General features: G+C 44.9%; 1 protein-coding gene across 4 annotated transcripts in view; it reads left to right on the top strand.

Annotated features, from left to right (window-relative positions):
• Positions 1 to 25138, top strand: part of DYM (dymeclin) — a 269717-nt gene extending 244579 nt beyond the window's left edge. For all 4 annotated transcript variants that reach the window (XM_019721433.3, XM_074340000.2, XM_019721409.3 and 1 more), the window contains one exon: positions 24756 to 25138. In XM_019721433.3, the coding sequence (XP_019576992.1) occupies positions 24756 to 24905 (150 nt within the window). In that variant the 3' untranslated portion in view covers positions 24906 to 25138. The remainder of the gene's footprint in view (positions 1 to 24755) is intronic.
• Positions 25139 to 25438: the final 300 nt, after the last annotated feature.

Here is a 25438-nt window from a genome sequence, read left to right as displayed (position 1 = left end):
TTCCACCCCTGTGCAACTGACTGTGGCATGGATCATTGTTTCAGGATAACCCTCATCCTTGTTCTCTAAATATGGCAGGCACCATTGCGTGACTTGCTCTGTGTTTCCCTCAAGGCCCAGCCAAGATCACAGCTCCTCCCCAAGATTTTCTCACATCACCTTCCTCAGCTTCCACAGCACTCATTATGTACACCAATTTTTGCTGCTTTGCGCACACTGCCTCTGTTAAGACTTACCTTCTGATCTATATGCCCTTTTTTCCAACTCATTTGTAACACCTTATGTAAAGGACCTGTCATCTGCCTTTTTCTATCTCCACCACTCATCCTGGGACCCAGAATGCAATAGGCAGGCACAGCATGTTTCTTCATTGTGATGTGGTGGGCAGGGATGAGCCTCACCATGTCCAGGGAGCCATGTTGGCCAGGATGCAAGTGTCATGTGGACACTTCAGCAGTTTCCAGTGAGGCTCCGACAGAGGGGCAGGACCAGGGATAAGAAAAGCAATAGACAAGATGCTATGTGTTTACTGAAGACCTTTAAAAAAGAAAGAAAGAAATCTAAATTGTACAAACAGAAGAGGAGTTTGGCCTAGCTACCAAAGTTGAACAAATGCACACTCTGTCCCACTCCAAGGTGTAACCTAATGTGAATATGTGCCCTTGCGTGCAAGGAAACACGGCTGCAAATGTTCACAGCAGTCAAACCCTGGCCACAACCCAGTGTCCACCAGCAGTAGATTAATAAATTGTAGTATATTCAGACAATAGAGTACTGGATAGCAGCGCAAATGAGGGAACCACAGCACAATGCTAAGTGAAAGAATCCAGATACCAAAGAGTGTATACTGCATAATTCCACTACTGTGGAGTTCAAGGAAAGGCAGAACTCAGCTACAGTGTTAAGGAATGCACCTATAGGTGATACAAGGATAAGAAAGAGCAAGAAACTGCTTACCGTAAGATTCTGGGTAGTGGTAAGCAGCGGACGTGTTCTTTGGCAGACCCGAGAGGGTAAGGTGAGTACTTGCGTTATGCAACTGAATTGTCATATATTTCTGTTTGGAAACTTTTCTGTATATGTGTTATATTTCACAATAGAAAAGCCTTAAAAAATGAGGGATTCCATGAAGACTCCTTTATTTAAAAAATGAATAAAGTGTGTAAGTGATAGAAGCGTTAAGGGGATTTCATTGAAGGAAAAAATGCTTTTATCAATATGTAAGATTTTTCTCCCTGTTTCTATTTGCATATAAAAATCAAAACATTGTACCCATTTTTCCTCTCCTAAAATATCTATGGCCACCCACTCGCACAAAAAAGGGCTAGAAGAATATATGTCAAAATGTTTAATGGTTGTTATATTTGGATTGTGGAACTAATAATTTTTTTAAATCTCTGTTTTAAATTTTTTCTTCAGTGAATAGTACAATTTATTTTACTATGAGGCATTTCGTAGAAATTTTTTATATTTTAATTAAAATTATGCAGTGCTCCACCAATTATGAATGCTGCTATTTAAAAAACAATATGTTGGTGAGGCTGTGGAGAAATCAGAACCCTTGCGCACTGTTGGTAGGAATGTAAAGTGGTACCACCACTACGGAAAACAGAACTATAGTGTGATCCAGCAATTCCACTTCTGCTTTCAAAAGAATGGAAAGCAGGGTCTCAAAGAAATATTTGCACACATGTTCCTAGCAGCACTATTCACAACAGCCAAAGGTAGATGAGTAGATAAAATGTGGTACATAAGTGCAATGGAATATTACTCAGCCTCAAAAAGAAGGAAATCCTATCAGGCTATAACATAGGTGAACCTTGAGGTCATTATGCTAAATGAAACCAACTAGTCACAAAAAGGAAGTCATTCCATTTATATGAGGTATCTAAAGTAGTCAGATCCATAGAAACGTAATGATAGTTGCCAGGTTGGGGAAGGGGAAAAGAGGAGTTGTGTAATGGGTATGGAGTTTCAGTTTTGCACAATGAAAAAGTTCTTGAGATGTTTCACAACAATGTCAATATACTTAACACTACTGAATTGTAAACTTAAAAACACTTAAAATTGGTTAAGATGATAAATTTTATGTTACGTTTTTTTACCACCTTAAAAAAAAATAGTCGGGTCCGGCCCGGTGGCTCAGGTGGTTGGAGCGCCGTGCTCCTAACGCCAAGGTCACCGGCTCGATTCCCATATGGGCCAGTGAGCTGCACCCTCTACAGCTAAGATTCTGAACAATGGCTCTCCCTGGAGCTGGGCTGTCGTGAGCAGCCAGAGGTTGGCTTGGGTTGTTGTGTGCTACCCCAGGCTACCATGTGCCGCCATGAGCGGCAGTGGCCAGCATGGGTGGCCAGCAGCCAGCGTGAGTGGCCAGCGTGAGTGGCCGGCAGACAGCATGAGCTGCCGTGGGCTACCATGTGCTGCCATGGGCAGCCGGTGGCCAGCGTGAGTGTCCAGCAGCCATCATGAGCGGCCGGCAGCCAGCAAGAGCCGCCATGAGCTGCTGTGAGCAGCAGACTGGTGACCAGCGACCGACTGCCTCAGCCGGGGAGAGCACAAGGCTCATAACACCAGCATGGGCCAGGGAGCTGTGTCCTACACAACTAGACTGAGAAACGGCTTGAACCGGAGTGGGGGCGAGGTGGAAGAAAGGAAAGGAAAAACAAAAATAGTCGGAAAGAAAAAGATGGCCCAGGCAGTGTGAGTTAGAGGAGGTGATCGTGACGACTGTTACGAACTTAGGAGTTAATGGAGTTAATGATTTTAAAGCAAATGGAAATGGGAAAATAGGTTATATTCTTACTTTCTCTAAAATAGAGACCCAAGCCTTCTGTGGGTGCTGTGCAAAGAAAGCAAAGCCAAAACTTGTGGTTTGTCCATGAGCCCTTTCCGACAATTTGTGTTTTTGAAGTTATTCTCTCTGATCTAGTAATGAATGAGCTAAAAAGTAACTTTAAGTATATGTCTTAAATAGTTGAGTGCTTTCAGAAGTAAGAATGTAGCTAATTTAAATCCTACAAGTAAGTAAAAAAGTTTGAGAAAATAATTTGTTTCCAGTTTAGAAACTCACAGGGATTGGGTGTCTGTGTTGTTAAGAGTCACCATTTAGTTATGACTACAGAGTAACACTAGGTATATAATAAGCAACCCAGGAGTTGAATTGCAAACAGCATTTGAAAGTAAAGAGAGAAACTACAATTTTGAACATTGGAAAAATTAAAACTAGATTTATTTCAATTGCAGATTTAGAAGTCTAAAAAGGAAAAACGTATATTTGGAACATGGTGTCCTGGGAGATTTATTAATAGAACTTGATACACTCTTGCTGGAGCTCTCAAATACATGTTAGCCTCTCTACATATAAGCACAAAGGCTAAAAATTCCCTTGCATCCGCCTAGTTGAGTTTTGCATTATTTTTAATTCAAGTAGGATTTAATCAGATAGATCATAGCTGAAATTCGAAGTGGCCCTCAGAAAGTGAATGTGAAATTTCTGTTATTCCTTTAGGAAATAGGAAATCATAGCGCTTGCTCTTAGAGAGCTTCACAAAAATTAGTCTATTTTTGGAATTACGTGTTTGGTATAAATTTTTGCATGTTTATTTCCAAAGGCATTCTCTTTATAAGTGATAGGTGACTTGGGGGAATAGAATTTAAAAGAGTAGTTTAAAATAACTGAAATCTCTCAAGGTAATTTTTATTGACCAGTGAATGAGTTCATGGCACATCCCATTTTGAAATCAGAGAATTTACATTTCCAAGCTGTAATCTGCCTAAAAAGGCTGTTTTCTTGGCATTGCAGTTGTGATTCTTTTTTAAATTTTATAATGTGTATGGTTTTATGATAAAGTTCTATATCGGCTTATAAATTATAAACTGTCAATTTATGAGGAGTGAAAAATAAAAAAAAAAACTAATTCTTTGGGGAATGACCAGTGAACTATTTTCCTTCTAAAGATGAAGTTACTACTATGCTTTTTGCATCCATGACTCTTATTTTTCTTAAACGTCTAAAATGCTTCCTCCCTACCAAAACTCACCCCTTTCTCTCAGAATTTAGAAATCATCACCTCTTTCCCCACCGCTTTGATAGCCCAGCTATCAGAACACTTCACACTTTGATTTATCTCGGTGTCATACAGCCCTGGCTGTCTCCTGAGTCGGGACTGTCTGTCCTAAGCCACACTCAGCCTGGCTGTGTGATACCGTCTTTCATTTACGTATGTCTTTAGTTCTCTCTGTGTATCCATTGACTGCCAAGCTACAACTTCAATACAACGTATTCACTAAGTTTTTTATAGGACGAGGGAAGTTCTGTCGGCACATAAGAGGAACACGCTGCTTCACTTTTGTGGATAATTCAGAATCTTGCATTTCCATCATCCTTCTAATGTGAGTTTTCCTTACAGGCCTGTGTAAGGTGTGGGAAATCGTACAGAGTATATACTAATCGAAGTGGGAGGGTTCCTTGGAAGTTTGTTGTGTGTTTTTCTTAACTTAGTGAATATGTGCTTGTTCTCTTCTCCTAAACATAAATGTGCTTTAGTGAAAGTTCCAGTTAGCGGGGTTCTAGTTATCTGGAGTTTGCCACACTGGGAAGGGGAGATAAAAGACGAATAAAGCCTGATGATGGCAGAATATTCCAGACACAGAAAGCTCCTACTTGGGAAGTTTTTTGCCTTCTACCTTTAGGTAAAGTCAGGTTACCTAAATGGCTTTCCAAGTTTACTATAATCTCCTCCTTTCAATCACCCACTCCACCCCCATCCCTGATTTCCAGACAGGAAGAGAAAATCTGATAGAAGAATCCGGGAATGAAATTTGCATGCACATTTCTGAAGGAGAGTAAGTTTTTCTAAACTCCCTATAGAGGATAACACACCTACCCACCCCACCCACCCACACACACACCCCACCCGCCCCACATACACAGGAATCGGTTTTTCTAAGTTGGAATCCTTAACCCTTGTGTGTCCCAAGCACCCCTGTTTCCTTTCCGTGTAATTCAAGGGTGGCGTGGCAAACAGCATGAGCAGCCACGTGTGCTCCGTGCATGGGAGCAAGGTAGGTCCTGTGAAGCACCTTGAGTTCAGTTTATTTTCACTGTCATCCCTGGAATCTTAAGGGCTTACTGTTTTTCCCCAAAGATATGGGAAGCAGGTTCCTGGCTTCACATTATGGCAGCAGGACTGTCCATCAGTCACGGTGCATTTGCAGGCCTTGGCGATCCCAGAGTCAAGGCCTGGGGACTGAGCGGGGCATTCGTCAACAAGTCCTGAACTTGAACTAGATAAGGGTGCGCTTCCTAGAGTCCGATCCAAGTCAATCATTGACGGCCTGTCTGTTTTTGTTCCTAAGTCAATGTTATTGCTCTTGAATAGTTACAGGCTGATGGACAAAGATTAAAATGGACAAAAACTAAGTAAAACATCTGCCTTCAGAAATAGGTTAGGACTTTCTCCCAGGCTCTATTTCCCCCCTTTCCTAACTTTTGAAGATAGAGGCAGAAGAATCAGAATTTTGATAATTCTTCCAGGCAGCTTGCTTAATCAGGGCTGTGAGGCTATCAGGACTGGGGGCTTGTGTCAGCAGCTACTGCTGAGCTGAACATAAAGACATTGTGAAGTCAGCTGCACAGAGACCCTTTCCCAGAGGCAAACGGGCTGGAAGAAACCATATCTCAAAGATAAAGACTCATTAGAATGGAGCCAGACTGAGGATGGGAACAGAATTTTATTTGTCTGCTCCTTTGTTTCCAGTGAAAAACAAAAATAATAAAGGTCATTGGACTCAAAACATATGACCATCAACAGAAGAAGCTCTTGGGTTTATTTCTGGACCTGTCACTTGGGAGCCCTGGTTTCCCTTTCTGGGGAGAGGCAGCTATGAAGAGCTGCCATGTCTCCATCCCTTCCTCTTCATCCAGTGGCACTGCCACCGCTCCTCTGTTTATCTTGTCCTCTGTTCCCACTGTCATCTCCTGATTCCTGCCCTGCTCCCCTGTCGCCTGGACCCCCGCACTAGTCTCCCAGCTCCTTCCCTCCTAGGGCCTGCTCGCCCTTCCCACTCCAATTGGATCTCATTGCTTCCCAAGTAATTCTCCAAAACCACATTCAGGTCCTGGGCACTGCTCTGCTCACGTACACTTAGTGGCTCCGCTTTGCACCGACTGAAGTCCAGAGTCAGGCTCGGGAGGTCTCCAAAAGCCTGCCTTTCAAGCTTTGTTTCACATCACTCCTCCTCTTAACTCCCCATTTTCTAAACCACCGGAACGCTGGCTGGTCCTTGGGCACCCTTGTGATTTTCTGCCTCCATGCCTGTTCTTCTGTTTTCCCTCTGCCCCAAATGCCCCTCCTCCCACCTTCACGTGCCTGAATCCTACCCAGTGTTTACCGACCACCCAATTGCCACCTCCTCCTTGAAGCCTTTCTTGATGCCCCCATTTAAAGTAATTTCTTCCTTCCCTGGACTCCTATAAATTATACTTATTTTTATACCTTGCGTGACACTTATCACTTCTACCTTATTATTTTTGTGAATGTTTTATCTCCATGCCTAGGTTATAAACACCTTGGTGCAGAGGCTCTGCCTGTCCTTTTTGGTTTCTCCTATGGCACTGGTTTTCACTGGGAAACCATCAAGGAATTTTGTAAGCCACAGAGTACCCTGATCAGATCCCCTCACTAGCCAGGAGGTCCTCAGAGAGGCCAGTACATGGGAGAGTTTGAACCTTTTTCTTGCTTGGCCAGGCTTCTGAATAATTCCCTCTGCCTGGAGTGCTTGCCCACCTCTCCTGTCTCCTTCAGGACCACCCAGACCTACCATCTCGTCAGCCTCTCCTGGCTGCTCTCGTCCATAGGGTCTGTCTGTCTCCTAAGTCACCAGAACCCTCGGCGACATAGTACTTTCCTCACTCAGCGAAGCCTTCCCTAGACCTGTAGATGGCACACTCAGAGAGCCTGCCCTCAACACACTTCTGTGCAGTAGCGAGTGAAAACCATATACAAGCCCACATCCAGTGCAGACACCTTGTGGGAAATGTACAGACCAATGCCAGTCGGGGGTTGCGGGGGGACGGGCAGCAAGCACAGAGAGGCCCATGAAAGACTTTCCAGAGGAAGAAAAGCATTTGAGCCAGCTCTGTAGGAAATCTTAGCTATAGAGAGCAGTCTCGGGAAAAGCATGGAGGTGGGAATTGCCTGGAGTGTGCTCGGGGAGTTCGTTTTGGCAGAGTCTGATGGTTTGTGGAAAGGAGAGGAAGGCACGTGAAGCGAGGAGGCCACAGGGATCCGTTAGTGCTCATCCTAGAATCCATCTAAATCAGAACCTGCAATTAGTACATGACGTCTTCTAACAATAGGTTACATTGAAGAATTGCTATTTAGTGATTCTTTTTTTTTTCCATCTCAGCTCTCCAAGTTATTAAGATTACTTAAGGGCAGGGACCGTAGTTCATAATTTTTGTTAAATCATTTTATTTTATAAAGGGTCACTCTGTAACTTAAATTTATTCTCATATTGGGTTATCTGAAAAGTAGAGCAAAAGGTTCTTACCTGTTTGATAATATTGTAGGTTAATATTTGGGGATAAAATTGTAGAATGTTCAGGACTGGCACCAAAATAATTCAGAGGGGGGAAGTTTGAGGTACGTAGATGAAACAAGAATGACCATGCATTGATGACTCGTAGCTGGTTGGTAGGCATACTGTTCTCTCCACTTTGGTGTATGTGGGCAGTTTTCCCTGATAGAATGTTGATGGGGGAAATGTTGGGCCTTTGGTGGTACTGAGTTAGCCTTCAGCTGGGGCCCCCAGCCTGTTGCCCTCACGCCACAGCCCACAGGGCAGCCAGCCTGTGCCTGACATGGCATTGCCTCAGCCCTGACCACCAGCACAGCCAGGAAACAGCCTGAGTCAGCCATTTGGTTGGGGCCTTGGATAGTCACAGCAAATGCTGCAGACCCATCAGCCAGATGGCAAAGAAGACCATTGTTTGTACCCACCATTGTGTTAAAAGACCATATTTGTTAAAGCATCAGTGGTTATAATTAAAACGTAAATATTAATACAAAGAAAGGAAGGATGCATGGGTGAACAGGTCGCCTTGCAAGCAGGATTTAATCAGAAGTCTTATCTTAACACATCTTTCTTTCTTCATCCGAAGGTATTTTGTATATTCACTAGGATGGAGAAACCATGGAAGACGTATCAACAATGTAAATTACTCTTGGAATAAGCACAACATTCTCTTCCTCAATCTGCTTCTTTTGAAAGTAAAGCAGTATTTTGGGGCTCAGATCTTATCCCTTCCATGCTGAGCATACAGTAGTTCTCTTTAGGGGAAGTTTATAGTTTTCACCTTATTTTCTTATTTATCCCAAATTTTGACTTAAACAAAAACAAAAACATATGTTCTACATTCTTTTTTCTAAATAAATCCCAAGTGTGAAAATGTTTTATTATTTAAGTGTTTTCTATATCCAAATCTTAAAATATAATATGTTGATTATTTAAATTTAGAATTTCCCTTAGAAATAGCTTTTTAAGTGTTTTGTGAATATATTTAAGGTAAATTCCAATTTTATTTCATTTTCATGCTTGCAGTGTTTAACAAATTAAGTTATCCACAGTTGGTACCTGAAAGTAAATCAAGAGATAAGCAATGTATCTTTCTTTATTGAAATATGTAAATTTGGAATAATTAGAGCATGTGTTGTAAAACATAAGACTCTTTCCTCTTAAACCACTGTCATGTTTTGGAAATGACTATAGATCTTCAAATGTTTCGCCTGCAGCTGTATTACTTGCCTCGTAGGGCATTGATTTGAAAAAATAATAATAATGGTGGCGACCAGAATAGAGAAAGGAGGAGTCCCTCTGTTTCTCCGTTTTCCTCTGGCTGTGACCTTTGTCACAGAGCCCTCAGTGGTATGCTGCGACAGGCAGGGCGAGGGGCTGACTGGATTGGCCAACAGCCTGCCGGGCCCTCACTGTGCCCCCAGCCCCTCGTGCGTCACTGAAACCCCGCAGCCAGTCTCCAGCATCCGTTCTCTGCCAGAGAGCAGGGCGCGTCAACACTAGCGGTTTACAGGTGAGGTAACTCCGTGTCAGAGCGGTGACGTTACTGGGTCGAGTTTTTTTAGTGTCAGAGCCAGGTCGAAAATCAGATGTCCTGAAATTTCCCTCCATTTTCCCTCCATTTTACCATTCATGCCTCGATGGGAGAAATCCGTGTTAGTCTTAAAAGTTTATGGTTCCTCGTCATAGTGTTTATTTCATGTTCACGTAATTGGTAAGTATGACCATTGCCCTGGGGAGCATTAAGTATACCAACTGCTTGCCTTCGACAACTTCCAGTCTGTCTAAGCTGGGGCATGAAAAGGGGCAGAAGTCAGAACGCTCTGCCTGGCCCGGCCTTGGCTTTCAGACCGAATGACGTAGGACGTGGTGGCTCCCCTCTCCCTCAGTTGCCATTTGCAGGTGTACCACCTCTGCCCATATCTGCAGCAGACAGAGCTACTGCCGCAGAGAAAACAAACAACTATGACTCCCAGCTTCTTTGCCTTGCTGTTTCTGACTGTTCCTGAGCTGCCCAGTAGTAAGCCATGTCAGGGAGCCCCGGGGCTCCAGGAGCAGCCCTCTGAATCCAGAGCGTGGAGATTCACTCCCCGTGGTGTCCTGGCTTGTGGGTTAGGAGCCCTGCTTTGCCACCTCTGAACCTACATCCTTTCACCCTGCCTGCAATGTTGTTCCTTATTCATAAAGTTGTCAAATGGTCCCTTCGTAAGAAAATTACTTTAAAAAATGAAATCTCACGGATTTATACCAGTGTAGTTAAGTTTCTAACCTGCCCTCAGGCCGTACGATACTTTCATTTTAGACATGATGGGGTAATTTTTAAACTTCGGACACACTAAGGAGTAAAACATAAAAATCTACGGCTTTTTGTACAGGATTCATGAATGGCAAAGAATAGGCTTTTGTAAATAGAAGACTTTATCTTTTTTTCAGCGTACAAACGTTAATATCCTCACATTCATTGGCTTTCTGTGCGTATCTTGTTCAGTGACATGCGACCTGAGATCCAGGTCATGCTTGATTTGTGATCACATCACTTGCCCCTTATTTGTCACCCCCTCTCTATGTTGGTTTTGGAAAGCAGAAAATTTGAAGTGCTTTTCTTTTCTGCCATAACATTGTCAATCAAAATGCTCTAGTGGGATGTTTAGTTGCAATGCTGGAATAAAGAAGGACCCTGAGACTGTTTTGTGTCTCTCTGAATTATCTTAAAGGTTCTGCCTCTTTCAGGAAAGTGGGAACAGAGGATATAAGCAGAAGAAACGGAAGTGTGACTGAAATGACTTGGAAAAAAATCTGACGTCCCGTCAGCCTTCTCCCTCTCTTCCCGTTACTCACTTTCCTAAACCGGCTCACGTTGCTGCCCAGGCTGCGCGTCCATCTTCATTGCCCCCCACGGCAGGGACAACACTGGCACCATCCCTGGCCGCCTCTGATTGCTGGCTCATTCATGCCATGTCAGCCCTCCTAGGGTGTTTCTTGGAACCCTAAAGAGAAACGTGGTTTCACCCAGCCTTTTCAGTCTTCCGCTTGTCATGATCTTTACCTTCCCATTCTCACCGCAGGGAGACATTTTGTCCAAGAAAGGGAATTAAAATTATTTACCCAAAGCGCTTGAACAATTTGCCTGTTTAGCTACTCTGCATTTTGGGGAAGCCATGAAGCTTGGCACTGAGCTGTTAGGACGATGGGCCACGAGCAGGATCTTGCATAATCCTTTCAGAATTGAAAACCAAAGAGAATGTTACCTCTGTGCCTTGGAAAGAGCTCTTGACACTTTGTGCTCCGAATCTGTCTCTCATTAATGTTGCCATCTTTGAAGACAGACAACAGTCACGTGAGAGTCATTAGTTTTTTTATCAAATTATTACACTACTACTAGAACTGGGAAGCTCCTAGCAAAATTTGGACCACCTGGATTGTCTTGAAGCACCATTTTTCACCACCCTTCCTTTCCCATATTTTTTCCTGCTGATCACCTTCACTTTCTTTTCAGGCTCCCTGCAGGTTGCCCCCAGCGTCTGTCTGTGTCTTAGGGCCAGCTTAGCCAAAAGCCACAAGTACTGATTTCTTGTAAGATCTCTGGTAACGTTTAGCCTTGAGGCCTGAAATAAGTCACTGTTTCTGTAGGGCTCAGTTTCTCCATGTGCCAAATGAGGGGGCTGCCTTAGACAGGTGTCTAAATGTCTCCAGCTCCAGTGTGCTGGCGTGCCTTGCAATTCTGCGATCTCCTGAGAACCTTTACTCCCACGTATGGCTTCTCCAAAATTGAAATTTTATAATCTCTGGTCATTCTTTCCCTCCTGCCTTCCTGAATCTTAGAATATTTGGCGCCCGAGAGTTTGCGTTTCTAACAAGCTCCTGCACAGGTGATAACAGACGCTTGTGGTGAGTGGGTCTCATTTGTCTGACATGACTTGTAGATGGGGGAAGGGAGTGGGTGGATTGTTGTGGGGAAATGTCACACACACACACACACACACACACACACACACACACACACACACACACACACACACACCACCATCATCTCTACCACCCAGTCATTTTAATCAACTTGATTTTCTACCTCTCTTGCCTCCTTCACCCCCTAAGGCCTGAAGAATCTAGAAAAAATAAAGTTCAAACTCTGACCCCCTTCTGCCGTTAGGGCCCCGGCCCCCACACCTGCCCGTCTTCCTTTGCCGGCCTGTGGCCTCCTCCCACGCTTCACTCCTGCCTCGCCTGTCCTCGTCCTTCTCTTCCCTCCTCACCGCCTCCGTGAGCGCTGGCCCAGACATGACGGAGCTACTGACCTCTTCCTGCTGGAAACTGTCAGCAGCTCACTCTCTGTGTCTCTCTTCTTGGTGTTTAACAATGGGATGCAATTTAAATGTTTAGTTGGTGCGTGCATATTTTGTCTCCTCATTAGATTGTCGGCTCCTTAAGAGCAGAAACTTGGCTTTCTACTTGCCGTACCCCACAGTGTTGTCCACGTAATAGACAGGTTAGTCGATTAAGATGGAGTGAGAACAGAGGAGGAGGAAGTCTGGTGAGTGTGCACTATATTGTATGAAGCCATGGTGTCCTTGAGACAATACAGTACCTAAAGGAAATAACGGGCTTTGGTTCTCTCGTGTACTCGTGGGTGTTTTGAAATTTTTAAATCTGAAATTTTCAAAATGAAAACTTTTGAAAGTTTGAGCCTCAAGCACTTTTTTGAACTATAAAATAAAATGTATCCCATATTCCCTAGCTGAGATATTTTATACAGGTCTTCTGGTTAGTGCTCCTGTGATTATAACATAGCAGGTATAAATTCTAAATTATATACATCTGGGATGGTCCAAATTAGAGGGAGGGATGTTCTACCATTCAATTATTTTAGCTTTATAGTTTAGTATGTAGTAGGGTAGGTTTCCCTTCGTTATTTTTCTTTTTTGGTCCTGGTTTTCAGATCACATAACTCTGCTAATGCTGGTGTTTTTCTCTCCCCACCCCCTTCAGTGACCTCCGCAGACACCGCTTTGTGCTGTCTTTGCTTCTTCCTGTTCATGTTTTCCCTGAGAAATATTAGACAAACTGCTTTGATTAGTTCTTTTTGATGCATTCATTGCTTATCTTCTGTCTCCTGTTTTTAACCAATTGAATGTTTCACAATTGATATTTATTTTACAAATCGAAAGAACACACACGCTAAGATAATATCTTCCAAAGTGATACATAACACCAAATGAAGTGTTTGAATTTTTTAATAATGTATTTATTGACTTCAAGGAGATAGAAACACAACTAATTAATCAACAGCATTTTTTTTGTTTGTTTTGTTTTGTTGAAAAGTGTCAACTGCTTTCCCAAAGAAAACAGGCCTGTGTTTGAAGGAGTTTGGGGCTGAGGTAATGTTCGCTATAGTAGAACAATTTCTTGAAAAAGCAGTCTTATTCACTAGTCATTTAATATGAATCCCAGATAACTTGGTGTACTTTATGACTGGTAAGGATTTCTGTGGTTTTATTTGTACATTTGTACCTTTTTAACAGGGTAGGAGTGAATGTGTGGGGGTGGGAGCGGTCATTCCCTTCTAGGGCTGACATTCCATGATTTCTTAGAATGAAGGCTCAGGAAAGTGGTGTGGGTTTTTCTAGCTGACCTCGCCCTGTGTTGTTGAAGTGGGGGGTACCCTCCACTAGGATTCTCTACCTCACATTTCTGTGATTTTGGAGCTTCAGTGCCATGACCATCCCTGAGTGGACTTCAAGGTAGACTCATGTCGTGCTCTCCTCCTCAGCACATAGTATTATTAGAAATCACCCAGAGCATTCTTCCATTCCCTTTCCTCTGCATGTCCTGATTCCCGTTGTGAGTCCTAATGACTGTGAAGAAGTAAACAAATCTCATTGTGTGCTTTTGATTCGTTGACAACACATGTTGGGATAAGCACGGGACCAGGACTGTTACATGTGACAGGAAGTCACAGGTCTGGCTCACCCACGCGTGGGTCGTGCTTGGGTCACTGTGAGATACAACCATAGGAAGAACTAAGACTGGACTTGAAGTTATAAAATGCTTGCTCTTAGGATCTTGGATTTAAGTAGGATTTTCTCCTAGTAGATTAAAAAACATGTCACCGGCTTAGCAAGCACAGGCTTTTCCATAACACTTGGAATAGGTTGTTCTTTCCATGAAGCAGAGGAAAAATCCTCCTATGTAATAGCTGCATGGCAGTGTTGATTACAGAGCTAAGCGTTAGCTTCTTGCTAAGGAACAATTAAGGCATGACTCTAAGAATGGGTAATGCCCCTTGAAGGCTTGAAAAACTGTCACATTTGCTTATAACTTAAACCTAAAACTGTTCAAAGAAGATAACTCTTAAGAAACTAAAGGCAACGTTTTATCTCCATATTTGCCCTCGTTGGAATTCTCCTTCTCTCTGTGGCAAAGGTTGTGTCCTCGCCTGATACAATCACCTGAAGTCGCCGTCAGTTAGTGGCATCCCCGCCGGGGCCAGGGCATTCCAGTGAAGCCTCTTGCCTGCCCTCATCCCCGCATCTCCTGCCTGTCATCATCCACACGTAACTCCCAGGGTGGGTATTTCAGACGCAGCAAAGATTGTTTTTCCAGAATCTGTCTAAGACGTGAGTCAGACTGTTCCTCCACATCTATGGCTTCTACTCTCCTAATTCACGTAATACTCTGAAAAAAAATGTTAGTGTAAAGAAAGATTATCACAGATACAGTAACAGCTTAACTGTTACATTTTGAGACCATATACTCACCCCTTTTTAAACCATATTGCCATCTTGACAAGAGTAAAAAGTAGTGGACTCATTAAAAACGGAGCTTGTCTCATTTTCCATATTGTGCATCCATCTAGTCCGTGACTATCTAGAACTTGTACCGTGAATGAGTTCAGTTCATTTCCCATAATTAGGTACATATTGATGTATATAACACATGGCAGTGACCATCTCTATCAATATTATCCATTCTGAGCCAGATTGTCCTGGGTAAGTGAGATTATGACAGTTGTGGGATAGTGGCAAGCAAGGAAAGCAGGCTATTTGAGAAGTAAATTAATCTATTGATTTGGAAGTATTGTTCCCCAAATCCCAATTTGTCAGCTCATTTGCCTCTCACAGTGACATGGCCTTAATTTGGCTCATTTTGTCCCAAATACATTTGGGCAATCATTCCACTAACTCCCCTGATATGTAGGACTTGTTGCCCAAACCCTTTTTGTTTCCCCCCTAACTCTGGGTTTTGCCACAACAACAATTTTTACCCCTTTGTGCATTTATTCCTTCATTCATTCACAGCAAATATCTCTTAAGCCCCTGGCAATATTCTAAACATTGACACATCAGTAGAAAAAAAACAAATCCCTGCCCTCATGGAGCTTATATTCTACTTAGAATTTTATTTCATAATAATGCCTTTATTTTCTGGGATCTCACTCTCTTATATATCTGGGTCCTATCCAGAGTGATGAGCCCCACTGCAGAAAGACAAGCAATTCCAATAATTTTTGGCTACCCCTCTGGGCCCACTTTCAGCAAAAGAAGTTCTGCCAATAAATTCTCTGCCAGTAAATCCAAGGTGGAATCCAGTGTTCTCCTCCAAACCTCCCAGTTGGAATTGATTTGCCTCTAAAACAGGTGCTTTAACTCAATAATGCAGTTCAGTCTTGAGGAGTTTACACATTTGGCAGCTTCAGCTGCCACCTCGAAGCTAATGACTTTTAAATTATTAATGACCCGCAACGTAGTCTCTCAACTCTAGAGTCACCAAATGAACAGACTTGTTATCCTGGCCATCGAGACTCACCTCCCTGTCTGCACCCTCTGTCTTTCCAACATCATGCCCTGCTGCCAGCCTCCCAGCCTGTGTGCTGGCCCCACGCTGCTTGCCAGGCCCGGAAGTATTTTGAATGTGCTCTTTGCTCACAAGGGTCTCTCCACACGCAGTGCCAGCTCTCGCCCTGCCATCAGCCCTGTCACTACGGGTTGGAGCCCACCTGTCAAGGCCTTTCTCAAGCTTCCCCTGCAGCAAGACAGCCTGTCCCTAGTTCCTTCTCCTCGTTGCCGCCCCAGCAGCCCCAGAAAAGAGAGAGAAATTTCAAACTGAAGACATCCTCCTTCCCGTGATTCCCCTTAAGCTGGATCTGTGAGAGAAGGGTCTAACCAGAACGTTTGCTCAGGCTTCAAACTCAAGTAGGCTTCAGATTCTGGCTCGTGACCTGATGGTAACTCTGTGGACAGCTCGTCACAAGTGTGGGCTCAGCCTTATAGTGTATCTGTCTGTATTTCCTAAGAGCTTTTTGCCACCAGTCACAGAAGCTGTTAGTGTCACTTGTAGACACTCAGGTGGCAAAACAGTATCCTGAGTGAGAGGTGGTTGGTCCCCTGGCCTGAACTTTCAGGATAGGTGCTCACTTTGTAACTCTCTTCCTGGGTCATAACTTAACTTCCCCGAGAGCTCCCCCCAGGCCCCCTGCCTGGCCAGCCTAGTGCTCTTAGATCGGCAATGTTTTGTGAGTCTTCTTAGCTGCCCTCATCATGGGCTTTTTCATTTTAGCTTTGTGTTTCTTAATTTGTAACTTTTAATAAGTGGCCCTTTATAATTTTCTGTATTTTGAATTTAGTTTTCCATTAATTTTGAAATTAATCCACATAAAATAGAACTATTCCACATTCGGTGTTACAATTATTCATAGACCAGTGGTTACCTTTTTTGTTATTGTTGTTGTTGGTGGTGGTTAAATAATAATATTTGATGCATTTGTAACTCATTCCATTACACACAGAATAGCCTGCAGTTCAGGCTTGTTCAGACCATAAATTAGCTGAATTGATACATGGATGTTTCTAGATTTGTCAGTTCATTAATTTCTCCTAGAGTTTGCTGTCCAAGCCCAGGTAAAAATCTTCTGACCTCTTCGTTACCCAGATCTACCTGGGAGAGAGCCCTTCCAGCTTGTGTCATGCTGCCCACTGTAACTGTACCCCCATTGGAGGAACAGCAGTTCTTCCTCTCGCCTCTGCAGCTCGAGCACAATACCTCGTATATAGTTGGTGCTCACCAGTGTTTAGTTTGAGGATCCATCACTGAAGGACCCAGTGTTTCACGGCATGTATATGAGGGAAGGAATGGCAGGGAAACTGGATAATCAGCCTGAGATAAAATTAAAAACAAAAAAATGTGTGTAAATGCTTACCTTGCTGTCTTATGGCAGGATCTTGAAACCAGTTTGCTTTTCATCTGCACAGAACCTAACCTGCACCATCTGCCTGTGGTGACAGCTGCCTCGCTACCGACCATCGCCCGTCACTGGTCTATTCTGAGGCTTAATGTGGTCTTTTAAAGAATTTTTTTTAATGTGTTATGTAGATACTTGATTTTAAATTGCACTAAACTTTTTGGAGCCATGCCAGCTGCTTGCTAGAATTTCTGATGCTATCTATATATAATCTTTAGGTGGAAGGGGGAAAACGCCATTGACTTTTGTGGTAATAAAATTATTTCAGTTGAGCCCTACATCTGTTCACTGAACTTCCTGTGGGTTTTCACCAGATCACATGACTGACAGCAGAGACAGTCTTTAAAGCTTTTGGTCTGCTTGTTATACCCGAGTCGCAACCACCAAATCAGACCTTTGCTTTGTCTCTGGGCTGGGCGTCCGGATGTCCCACTGTGGTGGGTTGATTCACTGGAGCTGATAAAAACATTCCAGCCAAACTTGAGAGTCTAGCATTACCTCTGGCTCCAAAAATCAAAACAACAGGATTGTTGTAAGTAGCTTTGGATTGAGACCAAGCTCCAAGCCTGAGAGATGGGTTTTCTCTCCTTGTTGAGCCGTCACAAGACAACTGTCTTGGAAAGAGAGAGGCGAAAGCCTGGGCCTGAATTGACCAGTACCCTTCCCTCTGCTAGCCCATTTCAGATGAATTCTTGCCATAGCTATCAAATCAAAGAAGCCCCCATTCCCTCCTGAGTCCCCTCCTCCTCTTTCCCAGAGCTTTAGGGGTCCTTAAACACATCCCCCCGATAGTCGCTGGCTGGAGCCCAAAGCGAGGCTAAGAATTGGAGAGAAGATGGGCAAAGAGGAGCTGGACAGAAGTCAGAACAGAGCAGGGAAGGCCTCGGAATGCCCAAGCGGCCTGAGCCCTGGACAGCCAAGGGGACTTTGTTGGCTGAGTCAGAAGTGAAGACACTCTCAAGTGAGGAAGTTGGACTTCCCTCAGCCATCACAGGATGGCATTATTGTTCTCCACAGGCTTGAAAAGGAACATAGAGGAAACAGCGGCTTTTTCTAGGTTGTTGCTCTGACATTCAGACTATGACATTTCTTGGACTGAATCCTGACAAAGTGTGTCCTCAGTGTCATTAGTGCTAAATAAAACCTTTTGTCTTTCTTTTCCTTAGGTCTCAGACTTCTATGGCATATTAGAGGAGCACATATTTTTAAGAACGTCTATTTAAATCTCAAGCCATGTTGGCTCCCTCTCTAGATTTGGTAGGTTTGGGAGGGGGGTCAAATTAAATGCACTTGGGCACAGCTAGTTATGCAGAGGCTGCATTCACACTCAGTCAGCTTGACTGAATAGTGTTTTCAAAACTCTTTTATGATTTATGCCTTTTATTCATTGCACCCTTTTAAAATGTTCCCAGTACTCTTAAAAACAACTCACTGCAGGAAAAAGGAAGCTCTTTACCTTGTGCTTTCAATTTAACTTTGTATAGCCAAGTCCTGGACAACATGCTCTTGTTTTTCTTGCTGTGTATGCTTTCTCCCCCTTTCTGAACCTTTTTTAAAAAGGTTCCAGGCAAATAACCCAAGAAATACTATCTCACAGCTCACTTGCTCCCTTGAAGAGAAAGGATCTGGTACTGTGTGGAGCTTCAGAGCGTGTGTGTGCGCCACCTGCAATGTTCAAGTTTTGTCAGTAGTAGAAGCGAGTCCCCCCTTACTCTTTGGTTCCATGTGTCCAGGGGTGCACACTCGGGAGATAGCAACTTAGGCGCCCAGTCCAGGGAAAGGGGCGGGCCTTCAGCAGCCAGCACAGGCAGAGGCCACGCCTAGAACCTCAGCCCACTTAGCTGCCAGCTGTCGGGCCAGTGGGTAGGTCAGCCGCAGCCTCGTGTGTGTCTGGATTTTAAGCAATTGGGAGTCTTGGGCTTTAAAACCATCTGTTGTCAACCCACAGGACAGCTCAGGAACCTTCAGATATTTACCCTGTCCTCTGAGACTGTCACCAGGTGAAGCCTAGCCAAGTAGAAACCAGCAAGTGCTTCACTTCAGGGTTGCAGCTGAGCCCAGGCCCATCCCATTCAACCCGTCCTCTCCAGGTCGACCCAGGAGAGCCTGGGAGGCATGGCAGAGAATACACATGCACAGACCTTACTGGGGTCAGCTCATAAAACCACACCCAGTCACAATCGGAAGGAGCTCAGAGTCCTTCATTGTATACAGGGTGAGAAAACCGAGTCCTGGAGAAATGCTGTGACCTGCCCCAAACTGCCCAGCTTGCCAGTAGCTGAGCCAGGACAGAACCCAGGCCTCCTGCCTCCCAGCCTGGGGACCCCTAAACTCCTGAGCTGGAACAGGGGTCACTTCTCGGTGAGGAAATTCAAGCTCTGACTTAGTGGTCGGGAGGCACTTAAGAAATGTTTGAACCTTGTTGTCATTTCTGGAAAGACATGGAAACCTAGTGTCCATATTGGATACAGACATTTTAAGACATTAAAGACACACAGCCAGGTACCTATTGAGTCTGGGGAGGCCACAGTGAGGTGTAAGTTTGTTCCCCCTCTGGCCCCACCACTCACCAGCTCTGCCCTCCTTGGCATGGTATTTACCCGTCTGAGCCTTGGGCTTCTTATCCATACAGGAGAGTTAAGAATGCCAAGGTCACAGGGTTATTGTGATCCAAAGTAACGCACTCATTCATTGAACTCTTCATTCAAGAGACATTTCTTAAGTGTCAGTCGTCTACCAGATGCTCGTAACATTCCTGCCTTCTCAGAGCCTATATTCTAGTGAGGGAAACATGGCACATAAGCAGACGAGATAAGCACTGATTATTATGAAGGGAACAAACCAATGAGCTGAGAGAGGCCACCTTTGTCTGTTTGTACGGTGGGTCACGGGTGAAGTGGGAAGTACCTGGCCCTTGGGCGCTCAGGATATGTCACTGTCCCTGAGCTCCCCACTGGGTTGCCTCTGAGCTCCCCACAGAAGGCTCAGTGTCCTCACCCCTGGACGGCCCCGGTGAGTTCAGGTTAGAGGCCACAGCCCTGGCTCCGTGTTGGATGTTGTTGAATGTGCCACATCCTCATACAGGAAGGCTGTGAACACCTAGGTCATGTTCCTAATGTCAGATATGTCTTAGAAGTGACCCTCCTGTCCTCGTCACCAGAGCCATAAACCCTCCTCAGGGCCATCCCCCTTCCAGTTGAGTCAAGAACTCAGACATTACAGAGTTATTGTGCAGAGCTGAGGTCATGCACTGACTTAATTCATCATTCAACAAATGATACTGTGAAACAGAGAAAGAAGGCAGCTCTTCAGAACCTACCTCTCTCGGCGACATAACTTTGTTCTTTCAAAATGTTTCTGAAGATGAGTCTCGCTTTAAGCCTTTGTCTGCATTTGGTCCTGGGTTTAGTGTGGGGAGGCCCAGGTCCTTTGTGTTTCTGTTATTACAAGCCGGAAAACAGCGTTGCCAAGTGAGAAGTGTCCATTTCGGTGGCATGAGAGAAATGGGCTCAGGACCAAGCCACTCATGCTATTTCTAGTCTTTAGAATTGATTGCTAAAAATTACAAAATAAGAGCATAACTTATGGCACGGCGTCCCTCCTCGGGGAAAATAAAAAAGAAAGCACAACTTACATTTGTTTATCATTTTAATGTCAATAATAATAGCCAACATTTATGGAGCTTTGGAGCACTCACTCTGTTAGGCGCTGTAGAAAGCACTTGTACACAGTTTATCTCATTTGATTGTCACCACCCTATGACATAGGACAGGTCAATTCAAAATCTCAGAGTAAACTTTAACTTCTAAGAGCCTGAGTCTGAGTGTGGATACGACACTTGTCCCAAGTCGCCTGGGTGATAAGGACTGGACTTTAGCTCTTAACTGCTGGGGTTGTGGGTGTCTTAGTCACGGCTGTATTTTTGGTACAGTGCCTACTACACGGTAGGCCCTCAGCAGACATTTGCTGAATGAATGAGAAAAGAGGGGACTAAAACTCAGGTTTATCTACCTGCCTTTCGGGTGCTTTTTCTACTCACTGGAAAGTTTAAATGAGTAACTGTACGTAAAGCGTTTGCACGTGTCAGCCACACAATAGGTAATAGATCAGTCACGTCAGCTATAATCTCAGAATTGATTAATACGTTTTTATGGGAAATTTCTACAGAAATCATCATCGATCGGTGTGAAGAAAAACTTCCTGATAAAATGCACGTCTGCTTTTGACAGATAAAATTTACACTGTTTTATACTATTTTTATGTACGGTCACAGACTGTATACAGGATGTTCTTGCCGCCCTGAGTGTCACCCTACGTTGAGATTTTCTTTACTACATTTATTCACTCCGGAGTGAGATGGATTCTTGTTTTGACGTAACCTTGAGCCAAAATGAAGACGAGGCATTTTCAGCTCTGTTTTTATCAGGTCGTGGGAAGGACAGTCAGTGGACTTGCCAGGTGCTTTTCTTGGTGGCTTTTTCCTAGATCTGCCTGCGCATGATCGAAGGGCCGGCTTTGACTCACTCTTCTTTCTAACTGAAGAGTCATCAGAATTTCCCCCAAACCATGAGAGTAGATAAACTTAGTGCCAGCCCGTTGATAAGCTCTTGCCTAACTAAGTTTCTTTAATTCGGTTGGAAGGGATTCTTACAAAAGCAGCTTGTCATCTCAGTTTAGTTCCCATCCGCCTTCCTTAGAGATACAGAAAGCAGCCTCGTGTAAATTGCCTCACGTCCTTTCCTAAAGCCTTCATAGGAAAACCCCAAAATATGTCCCGAGGTTTCACATCTTTTAGTCATTTTTATTTCTAACTAGAGTACATCTTATTGGCTACTTTACCACATAGAAATGTGGGATGTTACTATTCCAGCTGAAAGAGGCAGTGTGAGGGCTCCAGCCTCTCAAACCTTCACCCTTGCTGTCCTCTCCAGCCCCCACACTTTTCTCCAAGTCATTGTGAAAGGTTTTCTGAAGTTTGAGGCCATTCTAAGAACTAGGACTTTTATCCTCGTGAGGGGATACATTTCTTCAAACACAGTCCCCCATCCTTTCTTGGTTTGGTAATTTTTTTCAGGACCAGTAGTGTGGCGGGTTCTGTGCTGTACATTGAAAGGGCATAGAATTAACCCATGGAGCCGGTAGGGCCTGGGAGAATCGAATTCAAGGACAAAGCACTGGGGTGGCTGTGAGTGTGGTGTCGCTTTGCAAAGTGACTTTCCCATCCAGTCAGACCTGGGCATTAATCTGGACTCCATCCCACAGGGTGTGTGGGCCACATAGAGCATGAGGAAAGATGTAGGGGGAGGGGATCCTGGAGTTTGGGCCTCTTGTAAGACCCATTTGTGTATATTCTGTATTTACACAACACCCTGGGTGGGAGCCAAGGAACAGAGTTGGTTTTCATTAAAGCTATGCAGGTGGAGACGGTGGCGTCTGTGGGATGTTGAAGTGATATCTGTGACCCGAGTGCGCTCCTTTTCAGGAATTTCTGTACACGTTTTCAAGATTTAACTCAAAACTCATCTTGCCATGAAGCACTTCCTGCTTAACTCTGCCCCTCTCATCCCTGTGGAACTCGGAGCATCCAGCACTTGGATGTTTTGTCCTAATCACTGTAAATGTTATTTTAAAAGTCCTATCACTCTGTGTGTGTGTGGGTGGGTGGGTGTGTGTGTGTGTGTGTGTGTGTGTGTAGCTCCCCTACCCACCCTTTCCTTTTAATACCTTTTCAATTCACCCAACTAGTCTAGTGCCATCCTAGTTCAAGCCTGTTTGCCTCTCACCGGGACCCGTCCCCGCCCCTGCCAGGTGCCCCCCCAGTTCTCCACACTGATGAGAGTGGTTCCTGCACAGAGCACTCTTGTCAGGCCCCCTTCTCCGACCCTTCAGAGGCAGCCACGACCTTAGCATGGGGGCCAGGCCTCTTCACGTGGCTCCTGTGTCCCCGCATCCTCCCGTGTCTGGGACCTCTCACCAGTGCTCACCTGCCCCTGCCCCTCCTGTGCCCTCCAGCACAATGCACCTCCTGCCTCACACACAAGCCTTCCCTCCGTGCTGTTCCATCAGGAGAAAGAGGCTTCCCTCTCCATCTGGCCATTCCCTCCACCACCCTCGGCCTCTGTTGCCTCTCGTCCTCCTGTTTCTCATTTCTCTGCTGTCCCTGTTGTGTTGCTGTCTCTCTCTCGCCACGAGAACGCACCTTCTGTGAGTGCAGGCCCTGTGTGGCTGCTGCACCCTGAGTCCTGGGTCCTGGCACACACGGAGCCTGCCTGGCACAGAGGAGCAGACACTCAACCAATATAACGAATGACTGAATGAGTCACGTAAGAAGGATTGAAGAAGATAATATCCGTAAAGCGTTTACTACTGTGCCTGGGGCATTGTTGGTCCTCAGTACGTGGTTGATTATTTCATTGATATATTTGTTTACTAAATTATTTATTAAGTGCTTGGCCAGTATCTGTGGGCATACAGCGGCAAACAAAACGGGTAAAACTCTCTGTCCTCATGGACCATGCATGCTGTGTGTGTTTGCCCTCTTTCTCTCTCTCAGCCCTCTCCCTTAACCTTCTGCTGTACCCTTCCTCTTAGGACAACTTTGCCCTCTTCTCCCTGTCCCACTTGGGACAAGAGTCACTGAACTGCAGCCACTCCTGCCAGAGTCACCTTGGCAAGGGAAGAGGCCCAAGAGCATTTAGTAGATTCCGGCAGCCTCACAGGTTGCTGACAGGAGAATCGCCTCCTCTGCTGGACTAAATAGATCAGGAGTAAAATCAGAAAAGCAAAAGCCCAGGGCCGGCCCGGTGGCTCAGGTGGTTGGGAGCTCTGTGCGCCTAACGCCGAAGGCTGCCAGTTTGATTCCCACATGGGCCAGTGCCAGATGGCTCAGTTAGTTTAATCGCGGGCTCTCAACCACAAGGTTGCCGGTTTGACTCCCGCAAGGGATGGAGGGCTGCGCCCCCTGCAACTAACAACGGCAACTGGACTTGGAGCTGAGCTGCGCCCTCTACAACTAAGACTGAAAGGACAACAACTTGAAGCTGAACGGCACCCTCCACAACTAAGATTGAAAGGACAACAACTTGACTTGGACAAATACTAAAAGTACACACTGTTCCCCAATAAAGTCCTGTTCCCCTTCCCAAGTAAAAATCTTTAAAAAAAAAAAAAAAAAAAACCAACAATTGTCACCCCGATAAACTTTGAAAAAGCAAAAAGCAAAAGGCCAACGCCTGGAGAAGCGTTCCACTAAAAGTGCCGCTCAGGACCTCAGAAGTGCAGGTGTTCTCGCTTCCAGTGGGCGGGCCGGGTCAGCTGGCAGCCTTTGTAGAGCCAGACCTCAGCTTTTCCTGCGCCTCGGTGAGGAATGGCCTCAGCCTCCCTGTCTGTAAAGCCGAAGCCACCACCACCAGCCTCCGAGGAGGAGGTGGCAAGGCTAAGCTGTGCAGAGCAGCTGCTGCCCAGATGACCAGCGTTCCGCCATGGACACATCACTGCCTCCGCAGGTGAAGGCTTAGGCACTCTGAGGGCAGGTCCTCCTCTCCCAGGTGACTCAACCCTGAAAGCAAAGTCTCAAGAAGCAGCAGCCCTCCTCATACAGTAGATGGTCTTTGCTTGAACGCTGTCTGCTCCCCACACCGGGGCCCATTTCCCAGTCTGATGTTCTCATCCCACTCTTTGTCTGCTCGGGTCCCTGCTGTCCTCTGCAAACTGACGTTCGCTGAGGTACTAAGGGGGCTATTTGCCCTTCCTGCAGGAAATTGACATGTTTTCAGGGGTAGCATGAAAGCCGGATCGTGTAAAGCTCCGGAGCTCTCAGGCCTGTGACCAACTGGGGAAGCTGGGCTCCCTGCATGCCAGACCACCACTTACAAAGTACTACTGCTTTTGCTTTTCCATAAAACTGTGAGATTATAAAATCATCTTATTTTCATTGCAGAAATTTCCAGAATTGAAATTCAAATATGTGGAAGAGGAACAGCCCGAGGAGTTTTTTATCCCCTACGTCTGGTCTCTGGTCTACAATTCGGCCGTAGGCCTGTACTGGAACGCACAGGACATCCAGCTGTTCACGATGGATTCCGACTGAGGGCGGGCGCCGTCTCCCACCCTGACTCCCCTCCAGCCACAGCCCTCCTAGTTATTTTCTTCTGGAGAACAGAAGTAGACAGATTGCCTGGTGTGTCTATTGAAGAGGATCACACAGGCGTGTTTCCTTTGCATTTGGAGAAGTGATGCCTCTCAGCAATAGATCACTCAGCTTAGATTGCAGTGCAAAAAGTGGGGGGATACACAATAATAAATATAAATCCTGCTATTCCACATGCAATTTTATTTATTTCTAAACCAAAATCTAGAGCTTTTCCAGGAACCTGATGCCTTAGGCATATAACACTTGACCAATATGTACTTTTTTCTTTTCGTGTTCAGGATTTTTGTTTTTTCGTGTGTGTGTGTGTGTGTGTGTGTGTGTGTGTGTGTGTGTGTTCCTTTCAACATTAAGAAATATCAATCTGAAAAGATGACAGGATAGGAATTCATAAGTAAATGAAGTTGTGTGTGTGGCATAGCTGCCTTTCAGAGGGCCTGGGATTTAATACACACTGTGCGCAGGCAGTTGGC

Source organism: Rhinolophus sinicus, chromosome 4 (genome assembly GCF_057876585.1).
Source record: "Rhinolophus sinicus isolate RSI-liver-muscle chromosome 4, RSI-T2T, whole genome shotgun sequence".
NCBI classification, from domain to species: Eukaryota; Metazoa; Chordata; class Mammalia; order Chiroptera; family Rhinolophidae; genus Rhinolophus; species Rhinolophus sinicus.
Note: the sequence above shows the minus strand (reverse complement) of the source record. Positions and strands in the feature narration are given on the sequence as shown.